At 44.2% G+C, this 27,829-nt stretch overlaps 1 protein-coding gene across 1 annotated transcript; it reads left to right on the plus strand.

Annotated features, from left to right (window-relative positions):
- The first annotated feature begins 8,128 nt into the window (after positions 1 to 8,128).
- LOC104329624 (NELL2-interacting cell ontogeny regulator 1) lies at positions 8,129 to 21,193 on the plus strand. Its single transcript, XM_009934765.2, has 4 exons — positions 8,129 to 8,245; positions 8,422 to 8,579; positions 14,624 to 14,712; positions 18,640 to 21,193. The coding sequence occupies exons 2-4, from the start codon at positions 8,447 to 8,449 to the stop codon at positions 18,703 to 18,705; spliced, it is 288 nt and encodes a 95-aa protein (XP_009933067.1). The 5' UTR covers positions 8,129 to 8,245; positions 8,422 to 8,446; the 3' UTR covers positions 18,706 to 21,193.
- Positions 21,194 to 27,829: the final 6,636 nt, after the last annotated feature.

A 27,829-nucleotide genomic window follows, 5' to 3' on the forward strand; every position in this document is an offset into this window, starting at 1 on the left:
CTGTTAAATCCAGACTGCTGTTTCGTATGTATTTGATAGGACCATCAGAACATGCATGCATCCTTCTTACTGTACACCTTGTCCTGATTTATTCCCTGTACTACCTTATGTGGTTGTCTCTTCCTTTGTGACTGCACTGAAAACTGTCTTGGGCAAAGAAGTTGTCATGTCAATAGCACTGGAAGGTGTCCATCACGCCTTCAGGTGTCGTGAACTTGTTAAATAAAAATCACAGTGTAAAATATGCCGGCCAGTTGCTCTAGTTTCAAGCACGGTATTTGTTATTATGCAGAAGTTTGCAGTTTCAAGCACAGTATTTGTTAATATGCAGAAGTTTGCAGTTTAATCGCCGTGTAGATATTCCTTGGCCTTCTAGCTCCAGCTTGCTGTTCCGACTGTAACTTTGTAGAGATGAGGGCTGACAGAGATGGTATTTTCAAGGCATCTAAGCTCCTGAATTTTAAAAAGTGGCCTAAAACATAAGAAAAAGAGTTCCAGGCATGGGTGCCATGAGAAAGGAAATGCAAATATCTGCATGTATTCTATTTCTTATGTTGGTCTGCCTACGCTGTTCTTTCCTGATAGTCAAGGCTGTCATCATTTGGTTTCTGCACTTGCTGAAAACCCACTAATGCATCAGCTCGTCTTCATTAATCTTGAGCACCTTTTGCTGTTTAAATCCAAGTAAGTGACACTGCACTTTTCTGGTCATTTAAGTGACAAAACTATAGCTTGTTCTCTTTGTCAGTAGAGACTGAAAATGGAACAGGACTGGCAACTCTCTCGTTATTCTTTATATAGCTTCACTCTGAGAGTCCAAAGCAACTGGAAAGACTGCTGACTGGTGATGAGAGTTAGACCATTCCATAGGGTAAGCAGGATGCAGGGTTCAAGGGAGGTTGGTGTTCAAGTTCTTGTTATGGGGTGGGGGGATCTGAGTATTCTCTTTGTGTGCATTAACAGTTGCGCTTAAATGTTCCTGCTCAGGCAAACAGAATGGCATATATAATTGAGCTACATATAATAGTTAGATGTTTTCTAAGCATCGATGCGTGTTTCTTTTTTTTTGAGATTAGAACTTTATTTTTACCCTATACCTATATTTTATTTCTAAACTACACATAAACTCCATAAAATATTTGGGATATAAAAGCCAGTAGGTACCACTGACAGACAAATGAAGGAATCACATCACTGGGATTATTTTTGCTCTGTGAAGTGTCAGTTGTTGCATTACAGTGGTTAGGCTCTTGTGTTAATTGTTAGAGAAAGTAGAGACAAAACACAGCTTCTATTTAAGTGCAAAGAATGTTTATTGCATGACATTTTGATGTACATAAGGATATTTATCTAAGGAGCTTTTCTGCCAAACAGAACGTGTAGGAGCTTGTCTGTAGAACAGAATTGAGTATAGTCCAAACTAATGGGTAGATCTGCTAACATAAAGTATATTTTAATGTCAAATCTGAACTAACATTTGAGCAACCAATGTTCCTTTAGGCAAACAATATTGACAAAATCTGTCATTTTGTGTGGCTTCTGCACTGAGCTTGATGAAACTTTGCATTTTCCTTTGCATAAATACCAACAAACTTGCAAGTTCCCAGTGATGCCAGGTTTAATGAGGTTATATCTTTTCAACTCTCAGTCACAACCTAAAAAGGTGACCGTGGTTTCACTTGGAAACCTTTCGGTTTAATATAGGGGCTGGGGAGAGGCAGAAGCTTTGGGACCAAAATCAAAGTTACCAGCATTTGTGAATGCTTATAGTCAAAGCTTTCATTGGAGGCTGTCTTTAGTGCTAGAAGTTGGCTTTCAAAGCTCTGGGCGTTGTGGGTGATTTCTCTTCCCCAGTTAAACGGCAGAACTTCAGCCATGCAGTAAATTTGATGCACGTGATTTCTTGCCTGAACAGCTCTTGCATTTGTCCTGGACTATATCTACTGTAATAAAGCATCCAACTTGTGAAAAGTATCTGGTTTCAGCCAACAGCACTGAATATAACTAATGCACAACTCAGTCTTGCATTGAAGTGGGAACTGAACAACATTTAAATGCCTTTTGACAGCTGGTATATTGCACATTTAAAGTATAGTTTGTTTTACATACCATGTAAAATCAAACTCTATTTTACCCACGGAAGGTTGAAGCAGGTCCTAGAAGTCAATTGCATCTCTAAAATAACATGAGATCTCCCCACCTCCCCTTCTGTATGCAAACACAGGCTGTGCAGAGGAGAACTCCCTGTGCCTCTTGTCACTCTGGTTTTGGTAGCCACAGAAAGACGTGCCCAAACCCCAGAACTTGAAAAGAAAAAAAACAAGCTGATGTTCTTCCTGAGTATTAGGTGCTCTCAGAACTCATGAATTCGGAAGGGATTTTTACACAGAATTCTCTAGCAAATAAAAAATGATGTGCTCATATCTTCCTTGGCAGTAGCAAGGCAAATCAGCTTCACTGTCGGTGGTGTTCAGACTGAGTGTACACAAACAGTACACAACCATTGCCTAGTCTGTAAGTTTACCCCATGACCAGCACAGTGGTCAGTTGCTGGATTTCCAGCAGTCCAATGCAAACCTAAAATATAAAGTAGGAAAACTGGTGCTTTGCCAGTGGTTCTTACTTTTTCTTGGAACCAAAAGCCGGAACTGACCTTCATTTCGCAATAGCTGGACAGCAGCCCCTCCTGTGTAGCAGAAAGCATTCTGGGCTTTAAAAGGTGTTTAGAGGTGCTTGTCACGCTTGGCTTCAGTTGATTTTTGGAGAACTGGTTAAGTCTGGATGCTTTCCCACATCTTACACTGTGGTGAAAGAGGCCTCTTGGAGTTGACTAGTTCCTGCATTAGAGGATATCTTGGTGCTGAGTTTCTATCATACTCCCCACCTGCAGCCATATCACTGTTTTCAGTGTCAGGTGGACTTTATTGGGACAGCTGCAGTGTCTCAAAGCCTCATAGTCTGACCAAGGTTCAGCTTGTGGTTGGATTCTTGAAGGGTTTTCCAGGAAGCTCTAAGATGAGGAACTTGCCAAGCAATGATGCCAAGAACAAATTTGTCATTTCATGAGAGCGCCTTTTTTCCCCACTAAACCTCTGACTTAGTGCTTAAAGAAGATACTGAGCCATCAGGCAAAGGTGCATTGTTATCTCATGGCATGAGGGTCAAGATAAGTGTAGAGTGCTTCAATCTTCTGTCCTTCTCAGGGCCTGAATGGCTGTCAGAAAAAAAGACAATAAAATTTCTTCTGTTTATGGGCTGAAACATCTACAGTGCACCAGCTTCTCACCTCTCAATTAATTTGCAAGACTGGGAAATAATTATTTAAAGGAGGATTAAGAAGCTGTGAGCCCTGGCAGCTGCCCTGCAGCCGTATGTCTCTGAATTCATCAGTGACCCATCCCAACATGGGAGTGTCCTCTAGCCATCATACTTGCTTAGACCAGAAGAATATTGCCTTTGCCCTGATAACTGAGGAAAGAGAACTAGTCTGAATTTCAGATGCTGCACAGGGGCAATGCATTTCTCCTAGGGGTGTCTGTGTTTATGCTGGAATTACAACACAGTGAGCTGGGAAGTGACAGCCTGATGACAATGATTCTTGTAATGAGAAAATCATGAAAAGCAGGAAGGGAAAGGTATCCGTAAGAAACCACCCGGTCCGTCCCTTGTCTTTATTCAGGGCCAACTATCCCAATGCCATTCCCAAATGATGTCCGATTTATACTTACAGACTTAAATATCCCCCTGTCTTTCACAGGCAATCCGTCCCAGTGCCATCCCTACTATGAAAAAGTTTTCCAGGTGTTTTGGTGGTGCCTCCTTGAGACCATTTACATCTCTGGCTATTTCTGCTGCTGTTGGTGTCTCTGTTAGTTCCTAGTACTGCAGTGACCAAACCAGATGCACTGCTACAGCTCAGACCTTCTGCTGAAGGCAGCCTAAGCTCTGGCACTTTTTTTTTTAATATCCTAATATAATTGCATTTTTTTGGCAATGACACAATATTGTAGACTGATTTCAGCTTGTGACTCCCTAGCTCCACCACAGAAGTGCCACTTAACCTGCTGTTCCCCATTCTAAATATGAGCTGTTGATTATTCCTGATGAAGTGTAGCACCTTATTCTTATTATAAAATTTTATTCTGTTTTTAGACCCTTTTTTTCAACTTGTCTGTGTGATTTAGAATTCTAGTCCTCCCCCCCAGCATTGCTTATAACCTCCCAGACTGATGTTACATCTTAAATAACCACTTTGCTTATTCATTATCCAGCTGACTAATGAAATGCTGAATAACCCTTGACCAAAGTGAGTCTCCGCAGACCCCATGTGATACGTCTTTCCATGGTGACAGTGACCCATTGCTACCTTTCAAGCAGTGACCCAGCCAGTTTTGCTGGCCTCAGAGCAGTTTCCTTAGTGTTCTTCTGACAATGCTGTGTGGCACAACATCAGAGATCTTCCTGAAGTTGGTTAAATTTGGCTTTCCCAAATTTGGCAAGGCCTGTTGCCATGTTGCAGAAGGAAACTAAACTGGTTTGACTTGACTTTTGACAAATACCTCTTATTTGCAACTCCACTTCTTGTTTTTGGAATGCTTACAAACTCTTGATGGGATTATTGCTTCTAAAGCATTCTCAGGGATTGACTGTAAACTGGTTTGCGTGTCATTTTCCAGTTTCTCTTCCCCCTTTTCATGGTAGTCACTGCATTTACCCTTTTCCATGGGTGGTATAACTCACATCTTCCCTGAGCAATCAGCAATAATTGCTGATGGTGATTGCTGTAGTTTGTTCTTTAAGTATCCCAAGGTAGGTCTAGTGATAGCCCTGAGTAAAAAGACAGCTCTAGGCAGATTGAAACCCAGAAAACTGACCTGGCACGAACCGACAAGCATGTGTAACCAAAGCAAATTTCTGCTAGATGTTCTCACCTAAAACACGTTCACTGGTATTAGTTGTGTTAGCTTCCTGCTCACTAGTTCACCTTATTTTAGTTGGCAGATAAAACAGATGCTAAGCTCTGTATCACTTTCTAGGCATCAACTTTATTAACTTTCCCCTTCCTCTGAACAGAGAACAAACTCTTCACTTGTTTTTTGTCTTCCTTACTCCCTTTGTGTTTAAAGAATACATTCTTGCTATTCTTCATGTTTCTCACTATGTGCATCTGCTTTTGCTGCTTGGCCTTTCTGGGGTTGTGCCTGTATTCTCTTGCCACTCTGTCATTCCAGTAACAGTAACCAGACGCAGATTCTTCTGTCTCTGTGCTTTCTTCTGTTTGAGCTCAGCAAAGGGCTTATGGCCATGTTAGCAGGCAATGGTTTAACACTTCATATTAGACTGGGATTAACCACCCCTATCTTTGCCATGTGTACCCATGACTATAAATACTAATGGAGTTCTAAAATTAGAAGCTTCGCCTGCACCTTCCTTTTATGCACACATATTTAACTCAGGCCTGTAGTGTTAGTGATTTTAACTAAGTAGATACATTTTCTTCCTCCACTGCAAAGATGTTATCTTTCAATACCTGTAACATTCAGGCATCAAGAAGAGATTTTCTGAGTGAGCTACCAGATGTCTATCCTCACTAATCATCTTCCCAATAAATGCCTGAATGTTTCTGGTTATTTTGGAGGAAACTCTTCTTTTGTTAGCAAAAGATAATTAGAAAATGGATTCTCTGTAGAAAAAGAAAATTAAGTATAAATATTTCTGATAGCCCTCTGGGGTTCGCTATGGCTTTCTTCAGACAGCAAATGGACCCTATGAATCTCCTGAAATTTTCTAATCCTTCAAAGTAAATTTAGTACTTGTATCCCTTAGTCATAGTGACAGGCAATAGTGAATGTAACAACAAAGCCAGTCATGCAAGTGCTGTCATGCTTCTGTCTTCTTCAGCTTTGCTGGAAGTGATAGAACAACACAGATTTCTGGAACTTTTCCATGCAGACTGGTTCCTGTTCCCTGTGAATTGAGAACTGCATCTTGGACCACAGGGTTCTGTTAGCAAGAGGAGTTGGGAGCTTTTTTCATGCTTCTTAAAGACCGCGACATGCGACACAAAAACTGGCCTGACTCTGCAAGTGCAATGTCTGATTGCTTTATGTTGGCACCAAGCAAATTAAAAAAGGGTATTATTTTAAGCTTAGTAGTGTGTTGTAACCCAGAAATAACAACTTCCACCACAATAAACAGCGCATAGAGAGGGCACTACAGCAGATCCCCCCCACTGTCACAAGCGGGAGCAGGTTCAATGGTGTTGTACTGTCTGGATGGCAGCAGTCCAGTTCAGCAAGGACTCCTGTGGTGCTATCACAGTGTTGGGTCTGGATAGTGGGTGGCTGAGCAGTTAGAAACCAAGACAAAGCCAACCCATCCTCTCACAGAGAAGCTTTATTGGACGCATGTACAACTGCTAGGGTATATAGACCCTAATAAAAAGATATCACCAAACCATGTGTAGGCATCCTTGGAGTCTTGGCATCCTAGGAATGACATATTTCAGGACGTTCATCTTCTCTTTACCATATTTTCCCAAGTTCTCTGCTCTGATTCCCTTCTATACTTTCTGCAGTTGTTTAAGATAGGTAACACCTCACTTACTTCTGTGGTTGCCCTTCCTCCCTGAGACATCAAATTCCTTTCCTTACATTGTGGGTTGTACTGTTTAGAAAAGACCTACTGAAAAGACCAAGCAATTATGAAAAATATTTTACAAAATAGTTACAATTTTAGAAAATACTATATTGATACCTTGAAAAAATGTTAGAACATCAGACTTCAGAGCTTGGATTAGGAGTCTTGGCTTCTCATAAAGTCAGTGGAGCCATTTTGATGCAAGTGTGTGCCTTGACTCACCTTATGAAGACGCCATTGACCAAGACCTTCATTTGGACCTTCCACGCAAGGGAAGCTGAGTTTCAGTTGCACTTTGGGCTAAAAGTTTGCTCAGTGTGTCATTCTTGTAGGAATTGTGCCCACGGCTCTGGGCTGCCCCCCTGCAAAGTCCTCTCTTGCATGCACGGGGCAATTCCACTTTGCCAGAAAATGGTCAAGAGCCCGGATTCCTTTGTGCTGGCTTTTAAACTAACTTGGTCCAAAAGCATAAACATTGAAATGAGGGATGTGAGAGCTAGTTCTGAGGAAGCCACAGGGACAGGTAAAACAGAAGCAGAGTACGTTGCTGGTGACAGTCCCTAGGGCTGAAGAAAGCCAGGGATAAATTGTGTCTCAGCCTGGGAAGGCTGATCCCCCCACAGCCTGGCAAGTTAGCTGTTCTGTGCAGACCAAGAGGGCTGGAGCCTGTTCCCCGGTGAGAGGAGGTGGAGCATTCTCCCCTGAGAGAAGAACAAGGCCATGCATTGAACAGATAGGTCGTAAGATAGGTCTTTAACCACACTGTGGGGCAAACAGATGTTGAGAGCCTCTCCCTCTCTTTTCAAAAAGGTGTCACCTCCACTTTCTGAGTGCTTGATTTCAGCCAGGTCCTTATGGAGATCCCCTACCCAGGAGGGCTCATGCTTAAGCTTTGTCAGGACACAGCCTATTAGCAAAATCCCAGATCAAGACTTGAGCCTGAAGTGAGCATCCTTAAACTTCTGCAGTCCGTAGGTTTTGGCTGGGCCGTTACCATGATTACCTACTGCAATGCTGTGCAGGATGCATATTCCTCGCTGGCTCATGTGCCAACGTTGCTGTTGTCCGCAAGGCTTCATCTTCAGATCAGTTAAACGAAGCCCGTGATGGAGTCTGCCCCAGAGCCCAGGGTGCCATCAACAGGCCCTGGATCTTTATTTTTCTGTGTAAACTTCTGACTTTTCATCTCATTTGAAACCTCCCAGGACAAAATCTCACTTGAAGTGATTTGCAGCTAAAGCAAGGGATGAGAGCTGCATATTTCAACACAGTCCCTTTGGGAATAAAAGCAACAAACACAAAAATTGCCTAAGACCCTCTCATGTGAGTGGCAGCAGCTGGTGTTCTCCAAGAAGAGGACATGGCCTTCGAGGAGCGAAGGCAGAGTACAGCAGCAACCATCCACCACACTGTGGTCCCTTTAAATCTTCGTCTTCACTTGGCAGCTCCAATTTTTCAGTGTTGCTATAGCAAATCTCCATGGCAATGACCCTAATCAGGGAAGGGGGAATGCAAGGGGAACGCATGCTCAGAGTGGCTGCTGGAGCCTCTCCTGCTTGCTAGAGCTGCTCCACGGGTCTGGCACACGGGCGACGAGAAAGATCAGGTACTTGGCAAACTGGTCCTTGGGGTGCATTGCAAGCCCGTGGCCTGTCACTGCGGTGATGTGTGCGTGTGGGTTTGCGTGTACGTGTGGGTCTGTGCTTGTCACATTCGTCCCCTCCTTTGCAGGGAGTGTGCTGGGAGCAAACTGCTGATTTTGACTATTTCTCCTCGTTTCAGGCAGGAAAGAAAGCTTGAATTATTGATGAGAGTAATGGCGTTGCCGTCTGTCTGGAGCGTGCTGCGTGCGGCGATCCTGTTGGTCTCGGTGGTTGGCCTGCTAAGCATGAGGCTCGTGGGGGCTGGCCAGGACACTGGGAGCGTCATTCCTGCAGAAAGTAGGTACCTGCCCTGCTGCACCGCGTCCCGCCTTGGTTCCTCCACCTAACCCACAGCAGTCGCACAGATCTTCAGCTCCAAGGGAACATTGCATTGCCTGATTAGCGAGGGAGGAACGATGAATTTGTAATGCATTTCAGCACTTATAAAACCAGCAAGTAAGCAAAGGGTTAGTAGCTATTTAGGAAAAGATACTAACTACATGCTATAGTTTTCATTGGAGCTTGTTTTAAAGCTCTTCGGTTGTAGGTCTTTTAGGTCTGCTTCTTGAGAGTTTCGTTTCTAGATTTGCCACAATATATATGATGTCCTGGCTAGTCTGGATATTTTTAGAAGAAAATTTGTGTTTATTTCTGTTAGGGTGTTACAGTTTGCTTATTTTAGTATTTGATTGGAACAACAGGTCAAGTTCAACTGGCTTGTAACTACTATAGATTGACACAGGGGAAGTTGACCCAAAGAATGTATGTGTAAAACATATACAGATTTCTGAAATCCTGCTGCTATTCTGCAAACCTAATAAATAAATGTGCCAGAGTGGCTTGAGCACACCGCGGAGCTGGGAACCTTTGAATTTGGATCACAGCTCTATATTAGCTTCCTCTGTCATTTTCAGCAAATGTCTAGCCCCAAAAGGACATGATAGTTCAAAGATACTAGGGGATGGAGTCAATGTCCTCTGGGGGTTTCGGTGGCAGCAAGTGGGAGGTAGCCACTCGTTACAAACTTAAAATATCCTCTGGGAGAGAAAAAAAAAGGAGGGCAATTGCATACAAACCGATGTCTGGATCTTAGTCACACTTACATTGTATCACAGCTGTCTTTTTACATGACTACCAAAATATGGAACGCAAGACCTGATTCAGTCACTACATTTTACTCTCCTGCAATTCCATTACTAGTTTTTAAATACATCTATGTTATTTGTCTCTACAGGACTTAATGCTGAATTCCTTTCTTTTTCCATTCTCTTCTTTTTTTGTTAGTGCTATAGGTTTTGGTCTGTTCTGAAACAGACTTCATCTATATTTTGCATGCCTGTTTTCTAGGCATGCATTAATTAACTTTAATAAGTTTTGTGACAAGTTGTCCATTTTGTGTCAACGAGAAAATCATGCTCAAAAAATAAATTGCATGTGCCCTTAGTGTGTCTGTGTTAGCAGAGGCAAGTCAACACTTCTTTGGGAAAAGCATATGTGATTCCTTGTCCTGCTTCTGTAGCAGAAACTCCCATTTTATCTGTAGAACAGAACTCTTGGCCAGGGTCTCGGACCCCAGTCTCAGGCAGTTATCTCATGGTTTTGATGTCCTGTGACCAGGCTACTGAGTCCCCTGAAGAGCCCTTGAGAAAGATTCCTTGTCTTGTCTTACTCCTGCATGTGAGAGTGAGGAAAGAAGGGCAGGTCAGAGTGTTTCTGTGGCCAGTGTTTCTGCAGAGACAGGCTGCTCAGCCCCGAGTAATGGTGGCTGGCGGCGCTGCTACGAGTGCATAATGGTATTTATGTCTGAGGCCAGGCTGGGAGGAAGACTCTCAGCTGATCATGTATTGCAAATTGCTTTGTGCTGCTGCAATGACAGTTTTAAAGCAACAAGGAACTCGGGATGCTTCTAATCAGCCACTTGTTGAGAGAGTGATGCGTAGCTGCCAGGTGATCCAGGTACTTTCCTTTGCCCATCAGGGCTCTCTCTGATAGTTAACCCATGGAATTCCTCCCTTAGAACACCGTGGATGCTAAAAGTTTGTGTGGGATTGCAGAACGGATTGGGTGAAATCAAGGAAAATATTCTTAGAAAGGGCTGTTAGATACAGTAGCAGTTCTTCTGGCTCAGGAGCTGCCTCAGCATATTCCTGAGGCCTGGGAGGGTCTTCGGGGACACATGCCTGCATACTTGCCCTTTTCTGGTGCTCTGTCATGGGCATCCATTGCTAGCCACACCTATAACCTGTGCCCATGGACATCCCCTGGCACGGAGACATGACTGTACAACTAACCTGCTAGGATGGTCCCTGGCACACTTTTGTCCATGACAGGAAGCCATTTGCCTGTCTGGAAGACAGAAGTTACTGTTCCAGAGATGAGCTGTCCCATGTCAGCTGCTCTCAAAGCTTGGGAGTGCTCCTGGACACATTTAATGTACCACACAAGACGTAGCTCATGGGAGACAGAACACTGGGCCAGGCAGCCTTTGATGTGATCTAGTACAGACATTCCCGGATCTTTTCCTGCTTGATGTCAGCTCCACTGGCTTTCTCGTCAAGGAGTTGATCCTCCTGGGCACTGACCCATTTTGGGGGGCAGTGCTACTGCAGGACATGGGCACACCTCCCCTGCTACTGGAGCTGAAGTCTGTACTGTCAGCTCAGGTAGAACGGTGGCTGTGTGGTCCTGGATGACCCAGGGAGAAAAAGGGGACTCCAGTACACGTTCTTGACAGGGATACCTGATGTACATTGACCACACCAAGTGTTCTTCTGCAGGGCAGACCAGTGTGGTGCTTGATGCTTTTCTCTGTTCCCAGGTGTGCAACGTGGGACTGGGAACGTGCCTTTAGCAGGAACAATCCCGCACAGACCACACAGCACTCCAGCCTCTCTCTCCCACTTGGTGGAAGAAACGTGTCCCTCCTGCAGTACCACGAGCAGGAGAGGGGCAGCAGGGCTGTCCTGACGGTGGGAGGTGCAGGGGTCACACGACGTGAGAGCCAGTCAGAGTTCGTAGCATTGCAGAGAGGTCCTGCCCTGTGTGTGGCACCGGTATCTGGCTTGGGGTATCATCATCTGCCCTCCACTTGGCATACTTTCTGCAAGTCAGAGAGACAGGCCCAGCTTTTAATCACTGCTAATTAACAGCGATTAATCATGCCCTTACACTTTATACACAGCACTTCGTGTGTGCAAAAGACTGTTCAAGTGTGAAGTGGTGTTACTAATGTTTGCAGATTATTTTCTTCAAAGTTCAGTGCAATCCACTAAAAATAATTGAGCAGTTTCTCCAACCTCCCATTGCATTTATAGCCCAGATCACCCACTGTGAAAGCTGAAATGTGGGATTTGAAGAACAGAAGCTGGTCAGTCTGTTTTCATTAGCCAAGGTGCATGAAATGCAAACAGTAAATGCCATGTTCTTGCAAGGGAAAGTAAATTAGACTTCCACAGTGCTTTCAGTTCCAGTTTTTCACCAAGAAGAAGCCACGAAGCGTATTTGAAGCTCTCCTCCCCCACTTCTCCCCAAATACACAAAGAAACATACAGTCTTCATGCTGACAGGACCCATTTAAAGAATTATAGCTGACTCTTGATAATTCTCATTATGTTAATCCACAAACCTGTTAAGTCTCCCTATGAATGATAGTCTGTTCCCAGCTGTCAGCAAGGAATTAATAGCACTCTGCTGTACTTTGCTGTGATATGACTTAAGGTTTGGTTTCACGATTGCTTTAAGCTGAGATAAGCCTGTGCTGCCTCTGCCCTTCTCCTCCCCATAACCTAGCCTCCTGTCCTTGCCCTATTTCTTGTTCTGGCCGCAGAACTTGGGCATTCAGGATCTGATCTGGAGAAAAAAAATCAGCGATCCAGCTGACCAAGCAACTGCATGGTCACTCCTGCTGTGAGTGACAGAAGGTGTGGGAACACGTAGCCAAGGACAGAAAGCAGGGTGGGCTTTCTGCTATTGGCAACAGCACATATCTAGATTTGTTTAAAACCTTTGTTAAATCAGACCCTTAGACGTCATTACTTTGGGGAAATGTCCATGGACATCCTACTGAAAATACTGTGAGCAGGAAGAGAGGTTAAGCCCAGCTAGATAGGCCAGTTTACCCACCCAGCTCTTTGGTCTGGAAAGGAGACACCAAGGCAGGGAACGATGGAGAGCAGCAGTGTCATAAGTGGGACAAAGAGGGTGAATATTTAAAAAGTGTCTCTTCCAGTGCAAAAATTAGAGGCAGGAAATGATACCAGCAGATGTTAACTTCAGAGCAAGCAAGAATGGTGTTCTGTTCACACAGTGAACAGCAGAGCTGTGGAACTCGTTGCCACAGGATGCTGTAGATGACAAAAGTTTACATGGATTCAGGAAGCAACAGGGCAAATTAATGTAAGAAAAATTCTTGGAGGGCTTAGCAGATGTAGAAACACTAGCCAGCCTCAGGATATCCTCCAACCTCTTGGCAGGCTAGAAGAACACTGCTAGAGGCTTATTCTTATATCTTCCGTAAGTATCTGCTATTGGCTACTGTGAGAGTCTGGCTAGTGTAATACAGTAAAAGCCTGGCTAGAGTCAGGACTTGGGCAGCTCTGCTGGTAAAACTCTGACTGTAGCTATAGGCTCTCCAAGTAGTGGGATGTCACCCTTGTTTTATCTGGGGAACTGCATTTACGTTGCTCTGTGCTAGTGCAAGATACTTGATGGAGAGATCAGCACTGCCCTGGTTCAGTGCCCAAAGTGCTGAGCAGAGCTTATAGCCAGCGCCTCCCCAGCTGCTTGTCACCTCCTCCCAGGTACCACTGTCCTCTCGTCTGCCAGTGGTGCTGCTTCAGTGAGTCCTCTCTGCACTGCTGGAAGTCAAATTGATGCCTCCCATCCTGGGATGTAGCTGCTTGGAGGAATCGCATGAGCTCTCCTGCTGCCAGCACTTGCAGGGGTGCCAGCTCCCAGCAGGCAGGGGTGCTCAGCTGGCCAAGAGACAGCTGTGCCTGGAGAGGGCCCCTCCACCGAGGAGGACAGCCCAGGAAACCGTATTAGAGAGTGAATATCCCATGATGTGGTGAAACTGGCTGTGTCTGTACTGTGACTCTGAAGAGCTGTGCTGTCTGAGGAGCTTTGCCTGTGCTGATCCAGGACACACAGAGCTGTACAGGCAGATGTCCTCAGTGCCGTTTTCCTGCAGAAGCTGGCAGGATGGCAGAAGTGAAATAACCATTTGGCATGGTTATGGTGTTCCACTAGTACCTCCCTGTCCGCATGGAAGCGTTTGGCTGCCATAGATACCAGTGAATGACCCCACACAGCCGTGGCTTGCTGGGGACTGAGCAGCACTCTGGCTGCTCCCTTCCATCAGACCCCACTCAGAAGTGCGTGCTGGCAGCAGGGTGCCAGGCGCGGGGTGCTGCAGTGGTGCACGGTGGCTCTCTGGCTCCTGGCAGCTCCCCAGCTATCTCAGCAGCAGCTTTGCATCCTCTTTGCTTTGTCAGAGCAGGACAAGTGGCTGCCTGTGGACACGGATTTCAGCACACAACCCCCCTCCAGCGTGGGTGCTCTGTGATCAGTGTAAAATGTCCTCTCTCCCCATTCCCTCTGCATCTCCTCCAGCATCTGCTATTTCTTGTTCCGAGAACCCACACATCAGTAACTCTGTGGCTGAATGAAAGGGCCTGAGATCAGTGCTGGGTGAATAATCCTGACAGAGCGGACATGCCCAGGTCCAGAAGTGAGCCATTTTAGTTGTTGTCAGGTCCCTTCCTCCTCCTCTTCTCTGCCTTTTCCCTGCCCTGCCCCTCTGTGCACACACGCTGGCACCAGCTGCAGAGCCGGTGGGATGCTTTGCTCTCCTGGCAGAGAGAAAATACGGCAGCAGGTGAGAGGAAGCAAATACAGATCTGGCACTGTCCCTTGCCAAGCTGCTCTGTAAGAGCTCCTGTAAAAACAGACCTGCCTGTCTGATTTCTGAGCCACTGCAAACTGCTATTTTCAGTGCATCGGTTGAGAATTAACCCATGTCTGAGGAGGGCTGAGGATTTCTGTTGTAAGGGGAGAGGCTGGGGGCTGAAGGCACACAGCACCGGGCAGAATCAAGCCTGGGCTATGTTCAGAAAAGCACACGCAGCAAAATGCTCCTGTGGTTTTGCTGGTCCTCACGCGTTTGCCCAAGGACAGATACAGCCCTGGCCACCGGCAACCCGAACTTCGTACACGTGCAGACGCAGGTGCCTGATAAAGCGGGGTTTCTCCTGGTATTGCAGGGTCTCTGAGCAGCCCCTCTCTGTACTGCCACACTCCAGGTTTCATGCTATGACACTGATGTCTTCTGCACCTTTTTCCAGGTCGTCCCTGTGTTGACTGCCATGCGTTTGAGTTCATGCAGAGGGCGTTGCAGGATTTAAAGAAGACAGCGTATAATCTAGACACGCGGGTATGTGTTTCTGTATAAATGCTTTTACTTAGCCTTCATCTCCAAGCGGCCGGGTCTGCCTGTCTGTGCGCAGCTGAGGTGACATCTCTGCTGACTCACTTCCATTTCAGCAAACAGGATTGTACAAGGCACAGAGTGTTTTTCGCAGGCTGGAGAAGTTCATTAAGGATCATGTAGTCAGCCTTGCATAACAGGCGAAGGAATTACCCCAGACAGTCCCTGTGTCAAATAGAGAAGGAAAGAAGATGTATGAAGGAGGGAAGAACAAGAAAGATTATTTACCCTTTATCTCACAGCATTGCTTCCGAGCTGTGAACTGACAGTTCAGTGAGCAGGAGCAGAAAGTGAGTGAGAGAGCAAGAAAGTGGCAGGCACAGCTGTCAGAGGAGAAGAGAGCACATATATTCCTTGCTCATGGATTGATGCTCTGTGAAAAAGGGGGAAACACATTTGCTCAGGTAGTTATCACAGCACACGTGGCATTTTGCAGCTTCACATGCTGGTCTTGTGCTGCAGAGGTCCCGATGAACGAAAAACCGAAAGTGCGATAAATGCCCTGGTTTTAGCAATGCATACATAGGTGAGTCCATAAATATGTACAAACACTGGCTGGGGTAGGACTTACCACGGTGGTTCCCATGCTGGCTGAAGTTTGCAGGAGCCAGGAGGTCTCTCACCTCAAATAAAGCCCTCCCAATGTACGTCTTGTCCTACCTCACCTTCTCTAACTGCTCCATTAACACTGGCAACACGACAATAAAGCAGCTTGTTGTGAGTGAAACCAGTTTGCAGCCCCATCTCCCGGTTCCTCTGGGTGCTCGCGCAGTGCCTTTGGCCAGTGCCGTCTCTGTCGGTGGGTGAGCAAGGCTCCTCGTTCCTCCGAGTCAGGCTCTGCTCAAAGGGTTATTCACAGCAGGGTCAACCAAAGAGAGGTAAATCAATTAAGTGTCTGAAACTGTAACACAGAAGGGCAATTATGTTGCTTTGCTTCGGTTTCTTGTGACCTAGGGCAATCATGTAGGGCCCCACACGATAAGATTGGAGTGACCTTAGCTTTCTTGAGCTATCGATAGCAAACTGATTAGGGCAGAATTCAGAGTGCAGTGCGGGTTGCATCGCAAAAGTTTCCCATGTGCTAGCGTAACACTAAAGAACTGTTACGTGTTAGACTGTAGATAGAGAGGCTTTACCTCCAGCAGCCATGCAGGGCTGTTCGGTGCATCCTGGGGTTTCACCTGTTTGAATGAGCTTCAGCTGAAATGTTTTGTGCCTGCGCACAACACGGCAAGACCGTGGGCAATCGTGGCTGTGTCACCAGGCTTTAGATGGGAAGTTAAATCAGGTGCTAAATTTCTGCCTAAGCTGCACTGGGAAGACTTTTTTGAAGGCAATAAAGGCAGCACAATTCCTTAATCCCACTTACAGAGATATTCAGACATAGCTGTGTTGGCTATTCTGTTTGGAGGGTAGCGTGAGAATACAACCCATCAGAGAGCAATGCTGCCTCGTAAGAGGTGAGTGAGGCAGAGTATAAAGGGAGAAGCTGGTCCCAGAGCGCCGCAAGATAGGCTTCTGCTTCTGTGAGGACCTGGGCAGGCCTGACATGCCAAGGCACTGATTCAGGCAGCTCTCAGTATTACAAGGGACAGAGGAGAAAGGAGCACAGGAACAAGGCATCACCAAAACAAACATAACCAGCTATCTGGAACATCACCCACCCTTTGACAACTGAGAGAGTTTAATACTGCTAGTAAAGAAAGGGTACTTACTGTCCATTACTGGATATTACTGTCCATATTTTCTGGCCTTTGGAATGAGTCTCAAAAGGCCTTTCTGGAAGAGATGCTTTAGTTAAATACAAATTATTGAATGATGCAGGGATACTAAAGTGAAATCCAGTGGCCATGGCGCTACAAATGGCACACTGTGGCCTTCTGTTCTCTGAAAGGTACAGCCTCCATATCCTTACTTAGATGCTGGTGCTTGGCTCATGCTGACCAACTGTAATTTCTCAAGTTTTACACACAAATAATGTCATTCAACAGCTCCTGAGTCTTGAAAGTTGTTGCTACAAGGGCGAGCCCCATGCAGGACTGTTCCTAGCAGGGACTTCCTAAGCCAATGCCAACAGGGCCACAATTAAGTTTTGTAATTGATGCTTCTCTTTCATCGTCTTTCTGCTTACAACTGAGTGCTCTTGGAGCTGCTCTTCCTGCCTCTAAATAGTCATGAGTGACGCCTAGGCAGGGTCTGTGGTAACAGTGACAGCTTGTTGGCATTACGGTGAAATCCAATAAGCCTGTTTGATGTTAAGATGATTTCTGTGATTTCTACTGGGCTCCCAACAATGAGAGCATTCACTCATCCAGGACTGCATTGTACAAGCGAGGAGCAGTGTTTAATAGTGGCTGCCATTGCACTAAGCCGATAAGTGAAAGCAGACAAGGAAAGTGAACAAGCCCTCTTTAATGCAAAGGTGCATGTCAAAAGTTTGACTTCAAAAGGATAGAGGGCTGCGGAGAGGAGGGAAAAGCAGTTCTGAAACAGCTTCTCCCCTCAAAAGCTTGCAGTCTGAGAACAAGAAGTGAGTAGCAGAGCATGGGAGCTGCTGGGGGACAGAGGCACTGCTGGCCAAGCAAGGCAGAACTTGGTGGAGCAGGTCCCCAGGTAGAAGTGCCCAGCTACTCCTTTGGAAACTCTGTGTCTTTGTTAATTAGCACTTTGCTGTTTCTAATTTGTCAGGAGGCATCACATCAGAGGAACACCAGCATCCTGAAGACCTTGTTGTTTCACAGAGCTTTTAGATAATTTGTTAAGAAGTGGTTTTCAACCTGTAATGTTTTTTTCCAGTGCAGATGGGAAACCCATTCATTGTGAATTTAAGCCTGGTAACTTTTTCCCCCCTCAAGAAACTCTTCAAAGTCAGTCTGCAAACTGCTTAAGGGACCACAGACCACAGGGTGAAAACCACATGATATGCTCAGTTTCTCTTCAGTCACAATTGGACTTGCTAATGTGAGTTGCTTGCACTGACAATTTTATTTTGAGGCTTGCAAGAGACTCAGCTTTTGAAATGATAGTGCCATTTGAGATTTCAGCCTTTGTTCCTCAAAGAGTGAGACCAGAACCCACAAATGGTTTAAGTTATTTGATCACAATGAAATAAATGATACATAAATATCTTTGAGGATATGAAGTTAGATATTTTTTCCCCCAGGATACAGAGAAAAAAACCTTGGAAATGTTTTTCCACTAAGACACTCCAAAAACAAGAGCAAGTAATTTTAAATGATGTGTATAGAGAATGATGTTTAAGCTTTTGATGGAGTTCTGGGGGCATGGCTCCAAATGGAGTTGATAATAAAGCAGCTGTCAGTAAATTAACTCAGGTTAAAATAGGAGCCACAAACTCAAGTCTAGATCTGCCCTGAGAGATTATGAGTTTCAGACAACAAGATTAGACTGACAGCTGGATTGAACTTGGGGGTTATTCTAGAGAAACAGCAGTGTAACTGAGAGCACAACTGGCTCCTCAGCACATGTTATCTGCCGCAATTAAATTATACAGTACTGAAGACATCGTCAACAGGAAGCCATCAATCACTGGGAAGGAATTAAGAGCAGTGCAGTTGAAAGTGGAATTTTTCTCAGCATTTATAAAGGACACGTTAATAATTTTGACAGCCTACTCCCTAGAAGTTAACTGTGAAAATGAAAACATTTAAGCTATAGACGTACTCTCCGTGCATCTTGGTTCTGAATTTACTTATTTCATCACTTTTTCTGGATGAAAACCAGCACTAATAACTATGATTTTTCATTCAGCCAAGCACCTTGACTACAGCTGAGCAGAGGGATTAGGTCTGATCAATTATGTACTCTTCTAAAATGATATATTCAGTTCTTTGATTTCACGTTTCTTTGCAGACAGAAACCCTCCTCCTGAGAGCGGAAAAGAGAGGCCTGTGTGATTGCTTTCGTGCAATACACTGAAATGAGCACTGGGATTTGGCCAATGGACATTTATTCATTTTTAAAATGCTGTTCAATAAATTAAAAGAAGATACAGCATGCAAGTTGTGCCACACAACAAGGAAAACAATTTTTATCCAAACAGGTACAGCTCAGTTAGATCATTTTTGCTTTGATGGGTTTTATCATTACTGAATGTGATATTGCATCTGCTGAAGTATCAACAGAAGAAACCATGCCAAAGTCTCACTCATGCGTTTTAGGTAAGGATAGCATCTCACTTTTCTGGTATTTCAAGCCAAAAATTGTCCTGGGACTCTCAGACCAACCCCTCAGCACATGTGAGTTGCCATGGATCTGTGAGAGTCAGTGGAGTCAAATTCTGTTCTATATTTATGGCAAAATGTGTCCCTAACATGAAAAGGAAACTAGCTTGCAATGATGCATAGCTAAACATTTGCAAACAAGCAGTCATGGCTTTATATAGAAATTGATAGTTGTCACTGACTGCTTGGCAGTCCAAAGAAGGTATTTGTTCCCAATTGTATCAATAGTCCAGCGCACAGCAAACACAGTAATCTGCATCACAATTTTAATTTCTTCAGAGCCACACAGTAGCTGTGATCTTTTTGGAGAGATTTATTAAGTATCTAATGTGATCAGTAACATTTGTAATCACATGAATGCTGCCTGGCAATTGAACTGATTGTGTCTGCCAAAATCTTCTGGAGAAGTGTCTTTCATTAAGCAAATCACATGCTGGATTGAATCACTCAAACTGGCCTCTACAGAGAGTTTTGGCAGAGCACCTACAAAACGCCTCTGTGCCCAGGAGTCTCCTGCAAACTGTATTTTGAGAAATTTGAGCTCTACCAAAATGGTCCATAGCTCTTACATGGACTTTACATGGACTTTTACGGTGCTGGCACTATGAATATTCCTGCTGCAGTCAGAGTGAGACGAGAGAACAAAACAATTTAGGCAGTGCAGTAGTATTAAATAGACAAGATTGCGCCTTGTTACTCTTTGAAAAAGAATAGCAAATTCTTTCTCATTGTTTTCCTTTTTCCTTTGTTTTGGGGGGGAGAGAGTAGAAATGGCCCCAGTGGAAAGTTCTTGTAGATAATCATAGATTTTTTCATAGGGCTTAAAATATCATCCCCAAAGTATAATTAACAGAGATTTGTATATCAGCTAGAGCATCTATGTACAGGCTAGAAATGTTTATACAAGAAAAAGTATGGGAACAGTATCAACAGCAGTGGTTTTCAAAGTCATTTTACCAATTTTTATTGATATGCCTGTCTTCCCAGAAGAGGCTGATATTGTGCTGTCAGGGTGCTCAGTAACTGATGATGGTAGCTGTCGGTTTGTTTCCAAACCGCTTCTCTCCCATTTTATCTACCACAGTAGCACAGGGGAATAGGGAACTGGCAACTTATTATTTCGTGTGCAGTCATACTCAATAATACAAACGAGTGTATTACCATATACTCTGCCACGTTTGTTTGCAAGGCATGTGGTTCTCAGCCTGAATTTCAAGGAGGATATTTGCTTCGTCCTTTGTAGTATTCTAGAAAAACCCTTTATAGGTTGTCAGGACCCAGCTTGTATAAAAAAGAAGCAGCATGACACAGCAACACATTGCTTCTAGCAGCAGCACTGTAGCACCAGTAACTGACTGAGGGGAAGAAACAGAGGTTCTTATCATAGACCGTATTTTATTTTAGAGGTAAAACAATAGGTTGAACACAACTCCTTTACAAAATACAAACTTCAGGTTACTTTACTCCCACTTAGATTTGAGCCAGAGTAATGCACAGATTTTGAGTTGTCTGTTTGCAGGAGGTGGAGTTCCAGCACTGAACCTGTGAATTTTCCAGCACAGCTCACCTTTTCGGGGGCAGCATGTCGATGGTTCTGTATTGCTATTGTGTATGCTTATTCTGCTGGTACCTTAAAGTACCTTGCAAAGTTCTGTTAGCAAGCACTGGTTTTTTGGCTGTGTTTCTGTTATAGAAAAATGGTTGCTCAGGGTTGGGTTTTGATGTACGCAGCTTGTTACGACAAAAAGGTGGAATGAATGACAAGTGGATGTTCTCTGACTCCCAAAGGGATCAGAGTGACACTGCAACTTTACGATTGCGATGCCAGTGATTATTCTGTGTGTAGTCCTCTTTGTCTATAATACAATGTAATAAAAAGTTAAGATGCATTATAGTATTTGGTGTGCTTTGTTACTGCTTTGAAAAACGACAGTGCTTATGCATTAATAAATATCTGGTCTTTAATTAAGTGGAAAATCCACAGAGAAAAAAAATGCTATTTTGAATACGGAAATAAAGAAACATTGTATTTGGGTTAAATTTATGAATATATTCTTATTTGCTGAAGTATAAATTCAAACTCACTCTGATTTGAAATTAAAAGTACAGTAGTGATTTTTGTGAGCTTTTTTAAGGGCCCCACACTCTGTACTCAGTGATTGTGTTAAAGCTGCTTATAATTGCTATGATGGCATGAAGAAAATAATATACCTAAATACTTTATTATTGCTCTTGAAGTTAATTTAAATACAGAATGCACTTGAGTCTCCACTTCCTAGAAGAAACTGTATATTTTGCAAAAGGATTTAATTGCAGGAGGCCTTGAAGCAGAAAGTCTGTTTTCCCACACAACACTTCCAGCAATGTTTTGCTGCGGGGCCAAGGCAGTGCTCATGACCTTTTGAAACCAAGCTGTCTTCTTTCCTTTTGGTGCAGTGCTGCTGCAGGTAGCCCTGGGCATATGGCATTTGTACACGAGGTAGAATGCAAGCAGTAGGCTGCAAAAAAGCGCAGCCAAGTCCTCCTGTCAGAGCAATGGTGTAATCATGTTAGTGTGGTGCTGTCTCTGGGTAGGCAAGGTGATGAATAAATCCTGGTAATGATCTCCACATCGCCAGAGCTCCTCATGCCTGGGTTAATGCCTTCTTTGGGTGTAATTCGATGTGCATTCTAAATTAGTAATTTTGGGCAGAGTCTCAGGACAACTCACTGAATACAAGTCTCTGGATTTCATTCTGAAAAATGGGAACGCAATTTATCTTGCTTGTAATGAAGATTCTTGTTAGGTAACATCAAAGCTAAGTAGTATTATTGCTTGCTGAATCTAGCTAGTGTATGGGCTGGTGTTGCTTGCCTATATTTTTGTGTGGAATGCTCCAAAAGCCCCTGGAATACCCTCTCCAGATGGAAATTTCATATTTAGAAACCAGTTATATCTTTGTACCCAGAACTAGTCTGTAGGTAACTCCTGGGTGATCTGAACATCCCATATACATTCCTGATTTTCTAAGCAATAGTTATAAAGTGTGTAGGTAGTTCTCTTAAGAGTAGCCATGAGGTTTCTATGCCCTCTCCTCCACCTGCCCCAGGCTGATACCCAGAGACAAGACCTCCTCCCGCGGCAGTGGGGCTTGTGGAGGGGACTGGTACTGGCTGTTTGTTTGCTGCCAGAAGACAGATCTCACCCCGCTGAGAGAAAGCACTTGCTGTGCTGAAGGAGGCTAACAGGAATTCCAGTGTAGTTCAAAGGTAATTTAAACGAAGAAAGGCTCAGAGGTTGTTGTGCCTTTCCCGAGGCAGAGAAGCACAAAGGATGTTTTTTCTTTGGAGCTGGCTCAAGGCAGAAAGTTTGCCTCTGCCTCTCTTGGCAGACAGGAGAGAAGACCCCCTTGCCTAAATCAACGTTCTACTTAGTCCTTCCCTGGCCAGGACCCATGGAGTGAAAGAAAAGGGGATCAAACATGAAGGGAAAAAGAGATACCTGCCTTCTGCAGCCTGGCTGAGTTCCTGGCAAATCAACTCTCCTGACCGGGAAACAGAGCTGCACCCTCCTCAAGATTTATGTGCTGTGCACGGTAAGAGGAGGCTGCAATCGTTTTGAACGAGGGCAGTGCTGCAGACAAAGCCAGCACAGCGGCAGCAGAGACAAGATTTGGAATGGGGAGCACAGAGATGTTGTGCACACGGATGTGGAAGGAGGCATTATTTTCCCCACTGTCATCAAGCATGGCATGTGGATTTTCCAAGCTTTCCAGAGCCTGCTTTAGTGAGCTGTGCAATGAAATGCAGATTGAAGAGGTGGCTGTGAATAACCCATGCTCAGCTGGAGTTGTGTGGAACACAGAAAGTCTGAGAGGCTTTGCGGTGTGTTTGTTCCCAAAATAAACATGGAAGAGCTGGGCGCATCTTTTGCAAACCGGTACTTGCCAATTTGAAATTTAAGGGGAAATTAATTTGCAGGTGCTTTTACTAGCAAAGGAGAAAGGCAGCACTCACTTAAAGAGTGTTCTTGGAGGCAAAAGTTAAATAGAAGTGGAAAACTAATGTCAATTGCAAATATATTTCTGTATGTATAATATACATATGTATAAAAAATTTAGCCTCCTTTTTGCTCCAGTAAACATTTTAAATAAATAATTTCTGACAGCAATGGATGAAGCAGGATGGGTCTGTCTGCTAAAGTTCTGAAAAGACACCGTGATTTTCCAATTTCTAATTCTGGCTGTGCCTTGAACAGGCCTTGGAGGTCTGTTCAGAACATGCAGTCAGCATCTCTGCATCTCCACATGGGGAAAGGAAGGAAAATCTTTTTCCCCCCACATGCTCATGATAATTCACTGACTGCTGGAGAAGGATCTCACACTAGAGGGCTTTTGGTCTAACCCAGTGTGGACAAGCTTATGTCCTTATGTTACGTTCTCTATGTATATGGCTAGAAAAGAAGTTCATGATATTAACTTCCTTCCCTGAACTCCTTAGGGGAGGAATGAAAAACACAAGGAGGCTTGAACGATGAAAACCACTTCATCATTCTCCTCATTCCTGGGGAGACTGAAGCACACGGTAAACTTTACCAGAGCCCACTTGCTTCAAACCTGTCTCACCTGCTCCACCCCTGAGCTGGGTGGCAAAGGGGAGACAGCTGGATCCCTGAAACACGTACTTCCGGTTGGCCGTTGAGCTCAAAGATGATGGAGAGGAAAAGCAAAACCAAAAGGACCAGCTGAAACACAAAGCAGCAGTCCACGATGGAGCTTTTAACAGTGAGGATCCCCAAGTGTACAATTGCTGTCTGTGTGTAAACACAGCCTTGTCCCTAGCAGAGAAAAAAAAGACTTAACATTGATGATGTTCATTAATGTCCATTATTAAAGCTTCAGTTCACTACATCCATCATTATGTTTTCCATACAGCAACTCTTTGCAGAAAAGTCTCCAGTAAATGATGGATCTTTTGTTCAGCCTGGCTTGTTTGAATGCATTCTTTGAACTCCATAGGTTTCTGTTCATGCTGAGATCATTATCAGAGCTCTTTTCTCAACACTGTGGCCCAAATTGTACCCTTATACGCCCACATGGGATTCTTCATGAACTCACTGGAAATCACAGGAGGTGACTCAGGCCTGTTTAGCACAAACAGAGTGCTTTGTTTACTCTGTGTGTGTGTACAATAACCGCCTTTTGGATTTCCTACAGTCCGCTTACTGTATTGTAAAATGTTCTCCCTGGGGAGAGCAAAGCCCCTGTGCCCTATCCTTAGAAATACAGAACAGGGAACTGAGGGCTACAGAAATTTGATCCTATAAATTGTGTTTCTCAAGCTGATCATGAGCTGGCTTCAGGGTTAATGTTATCCATAGCTGAAGTACTGGCCTTGTGAAATAACAAACAGAAGGCTAGCCTTTTTGTAGTGGTGCAGAAGGTATTTCATCGTCTTAAAAGCATTAAGGTACTAAAGATAGATGGTGTCTGCAGCACCAATTACTGAATATGTCTGTTTTCTAACTGTTGATACACCAACATGCTTTTAGTGGTCTGTACAGTATAGATGGGGACAGAAAGACACTTCTCAAGAGGATAGATTCTCTTTATGTCAGATTTTATTTCATATAAATAAATGAAAATGGTGAGGTAAAACTATGGCTCTATGCTTGTTTTTTGCAGAAACACAATAATGATATTATAACAAGTCTATCTTCTCTGATATTTAATTCCTTTTCTTTTTAATTGCTTAAGAAAACATGCCTTTAACTCACTACTCAGGTGTACGTGGGAGTTGAATGTATAGCAGACTGTAAAGCACATAAAGCTTATTGGTAGCAGTTAAGCATAGTATGAGCCTGAAGAAGAATTTGGAAATCGAGAATTCTTGAGCTGTGATACAGCTTTGCCCCTCAGCTGTGTTGAGGTACAGGCCATGTTTCCTTTCCCATCTCTGGCCTCCAGATTTGACAATGGAGGAATACTATTTTCATAAGCAGAATGCAGTCCATTGTGTCTCACTTGTGGATGTATCAAAAGCAAATATGTCAAATATGAAAATACCAACATCCTTGAGTTACGATTGTTTTAAGGTGAAAACTGTAGGCATGATAGCTCTGGATGACTTCTAGCGTCAAAGATACAAATAACTAGTGTCTAACTATTACCTGTTTAGCTAATATCTGGATAATTTATACAGGAAATAAAGAGGTGAGTCTTATACTTTGAACTCATTTTACAAAAATCACTGATTTTCCTACTTGGAAGCTAAAGAAAAAATTTACTTCAAATTCTGGTCCTCATTTCTATGCATCTTCCTGAACTGTGCTTGTTGTATTTCCTTTCTCTGAACAACCACGAGTTAGTTTCAAGAGCAAGATGGGCAACAGCAAGGAAACACCAAGGTTGTTCTAAGAACGTTCACAAAGGAGGACTAAGGAGAAGGGTATGAATTTATGTTCAGAGACTTACAAGACCCATCATAGCCTGACCTTCTGTATCTAAATAGACTGCTGTATATTGCCTGCAACAGAACAAGTACTCCATGCCCAATAAGGCATTGAATAATGGTGATTTTGAATTTGTTAATTAATTCAGAAGAATGAAGTGTAGGGACTCCTGTATGCTTCATTATCGTTAAAAATAAAAAGTAGTTGTGAAATTTAAAACCTTCCTCATTCATTGCAAATAATTAGTTGTTTCCCATACGTACAGTTGTATAACAAAACCAAACAATTTTATTGTGACGGAGTTTGAATTAGTCTCATTTAAACATTTGTTGAGAGGATCTGGACCTGGAAGTAAATGAAGGCCCTGAGTTGTTTTAATGGGTACTGGACCTTGGCCAGCTCTAAGAACAAGTAGAAACAGGCGACACTCGAGAAAAAAACCAAACTAGTAGCTAAATGCTGGGAAGACAAACACGGTGAACTCGGGAAAAATGCATTTAGCTGCGTTCCATTTGACATGAGGTCTGATTTGTGGTATGTCTACTTAAAATTTTCATTGTACGTGGCACGCGAGCAAGTTTTTTATATTGTCTCCTCAAGATTAGTTGCCATTTAGACCTGCAGTTTGTTGATGGAAGGCCACCAGGTACATCATGTACATCAGGCCAGGCACTTTATCATCTAATTCATAGCCTGGAATTAGCAAGCGAGAGGTTTTCTGGCAAACAGTTGGCTGTTGGGATGCCCATATACTCCCCCCAGTCACTGCCAACCTGGAGGAGGCATCCAGCCACATATGCCTTGGTGACAGACTGGCTCTGTGGAGAACAGTCGTGCATGCAAAGCCTGGGAGGAGGAGCAGCCATCACCGTGAACCCAATGGCATGGACATTTGTCATCCTCACCGGGGAGGAGTCCTCCAGGCTGAATAGCATGGCTTGGCTGAGCACTGAGCAAGGAAAGCAGGAAGCTGTACGCTGCAAGAGGTGCCGTGGCCACTGTAGCACACAGAAGCATGTCAAGGTATACATGAATAAGTCAAGAAAAACTCAGAAACCAAAATCTCAGTTTTGTGTTTGATACCAACTGCATTCTGCACCTCTTTGATACACATAAACATGCTCGAGATGTGGCGTGCCCCAGAAATTTCCTAAAGCACAAGATGAAAAGGGATAGCCAGTGAGGAGAACCAGCCTTCCAAGGTGCTGTATTTGGATATCCAGAACTTACAGCACCGTTTTGTGTGCTCTAGACCAGGCGCCATTTTGTACACCCTTAGCATGGCATCTGCGAGAGGGGTGGACAAAATAGCCACTGGCGGGCAGAGTGCCAGGGCAGAGGACAGCCCTCCTATCACCACACTGAGGACCTGGCCTTCTGCTCCAGAGAATGAGGTTGCTGGCACTGGTGAGAGCCTCCATTTCTTCTGAAAATGGGCGTGAAAATGCTCACTCTGAAGCAGTGACCCGTGAGGGACACCTGAGAGCAGGGGGGCACAGTGGCAGATGTTTGTCAGCAGCTATTTGCCTGGACATGTGAACTCCCCAAGCTTTCAGCAGGCTGTGCCTGGCAACTAGAACCACCCTTGGGCCCTTCCTTCACAAAGTGAATGCAAAGCCCGAGCAGAAGGGCAGGCAGTTGTAGGTACCTTTAAATACAGAAAGAAACCTACAACTCTGCCTGCCTCTGTTGGCTCTGTGAGCCAACACCAGAGTGTTAGTGGGTGGAAAGTGTATGCAGGCTTCACATTCGGTGGGAATGGAGACCATCAATTGCTTTTTGCCTGAGGCACTTGTGTTTGGCCCCTTAGGAAGGGTGTTCCCCTGGCCTGAGCTGGTTTCCAGCAGCCTTTGGTAAAACCCCAGCCTTGTAGTGTATGACAGTCATTGCTCAAAGCCTTCCCTTCATCTTCAGACAGCCATATTGCAGAATGTGGGATGATTCTGACGTAATTCTGGTGTGTTGTTTCTATGCAAGGGAGGAGCAGAGCTAAAATGCAATTTGCTACTATATTATCTCAGTAGTATGGCTGTGATTAAATTATACGGGAACCACCATGTTACAATCTCACCGTCAGTCACCGAATCTGCCAAATTATTTGCATTGCCAAATCCAATTGGTTGTTGTAGATAGAGCATGAAGAGTCCTATGCTACTGCAAAGACTGCTGCAGCCTGTAGTCAGAGAAATCCATTGACTTTCTCAGAGTTCAGCTACTGATGAACTCAGTCTGGTGAATCAGGCAGAGGTTGCTTCCACATCACGTCATTCATTACATTTTGACGTAGACTTGGACGCAGCTTGCTGAATTGCCTTCTGTTGTGCCTCATAAAGTAAAGGCAGATACTGGGTGTGCACACACAGATGGCTTCTCAAATGTTTCCTGACAG

The sequence above is a fragment of the Opisthocomus hoazin genome, chromosome 5, assembly GCF_030867145.1.
Source record: "Opisthocomus hoazin isolate bOpiHoa1 chromosome 5, bOpiHoa1.hap1, whole genome shotgun sequence".
NCBI lineage: Eukaryota > Metazoa > Chordata > Aves > Opisthocomiformes > Opisthocomidae > Opisthocomus > Opisthocomus hoazin.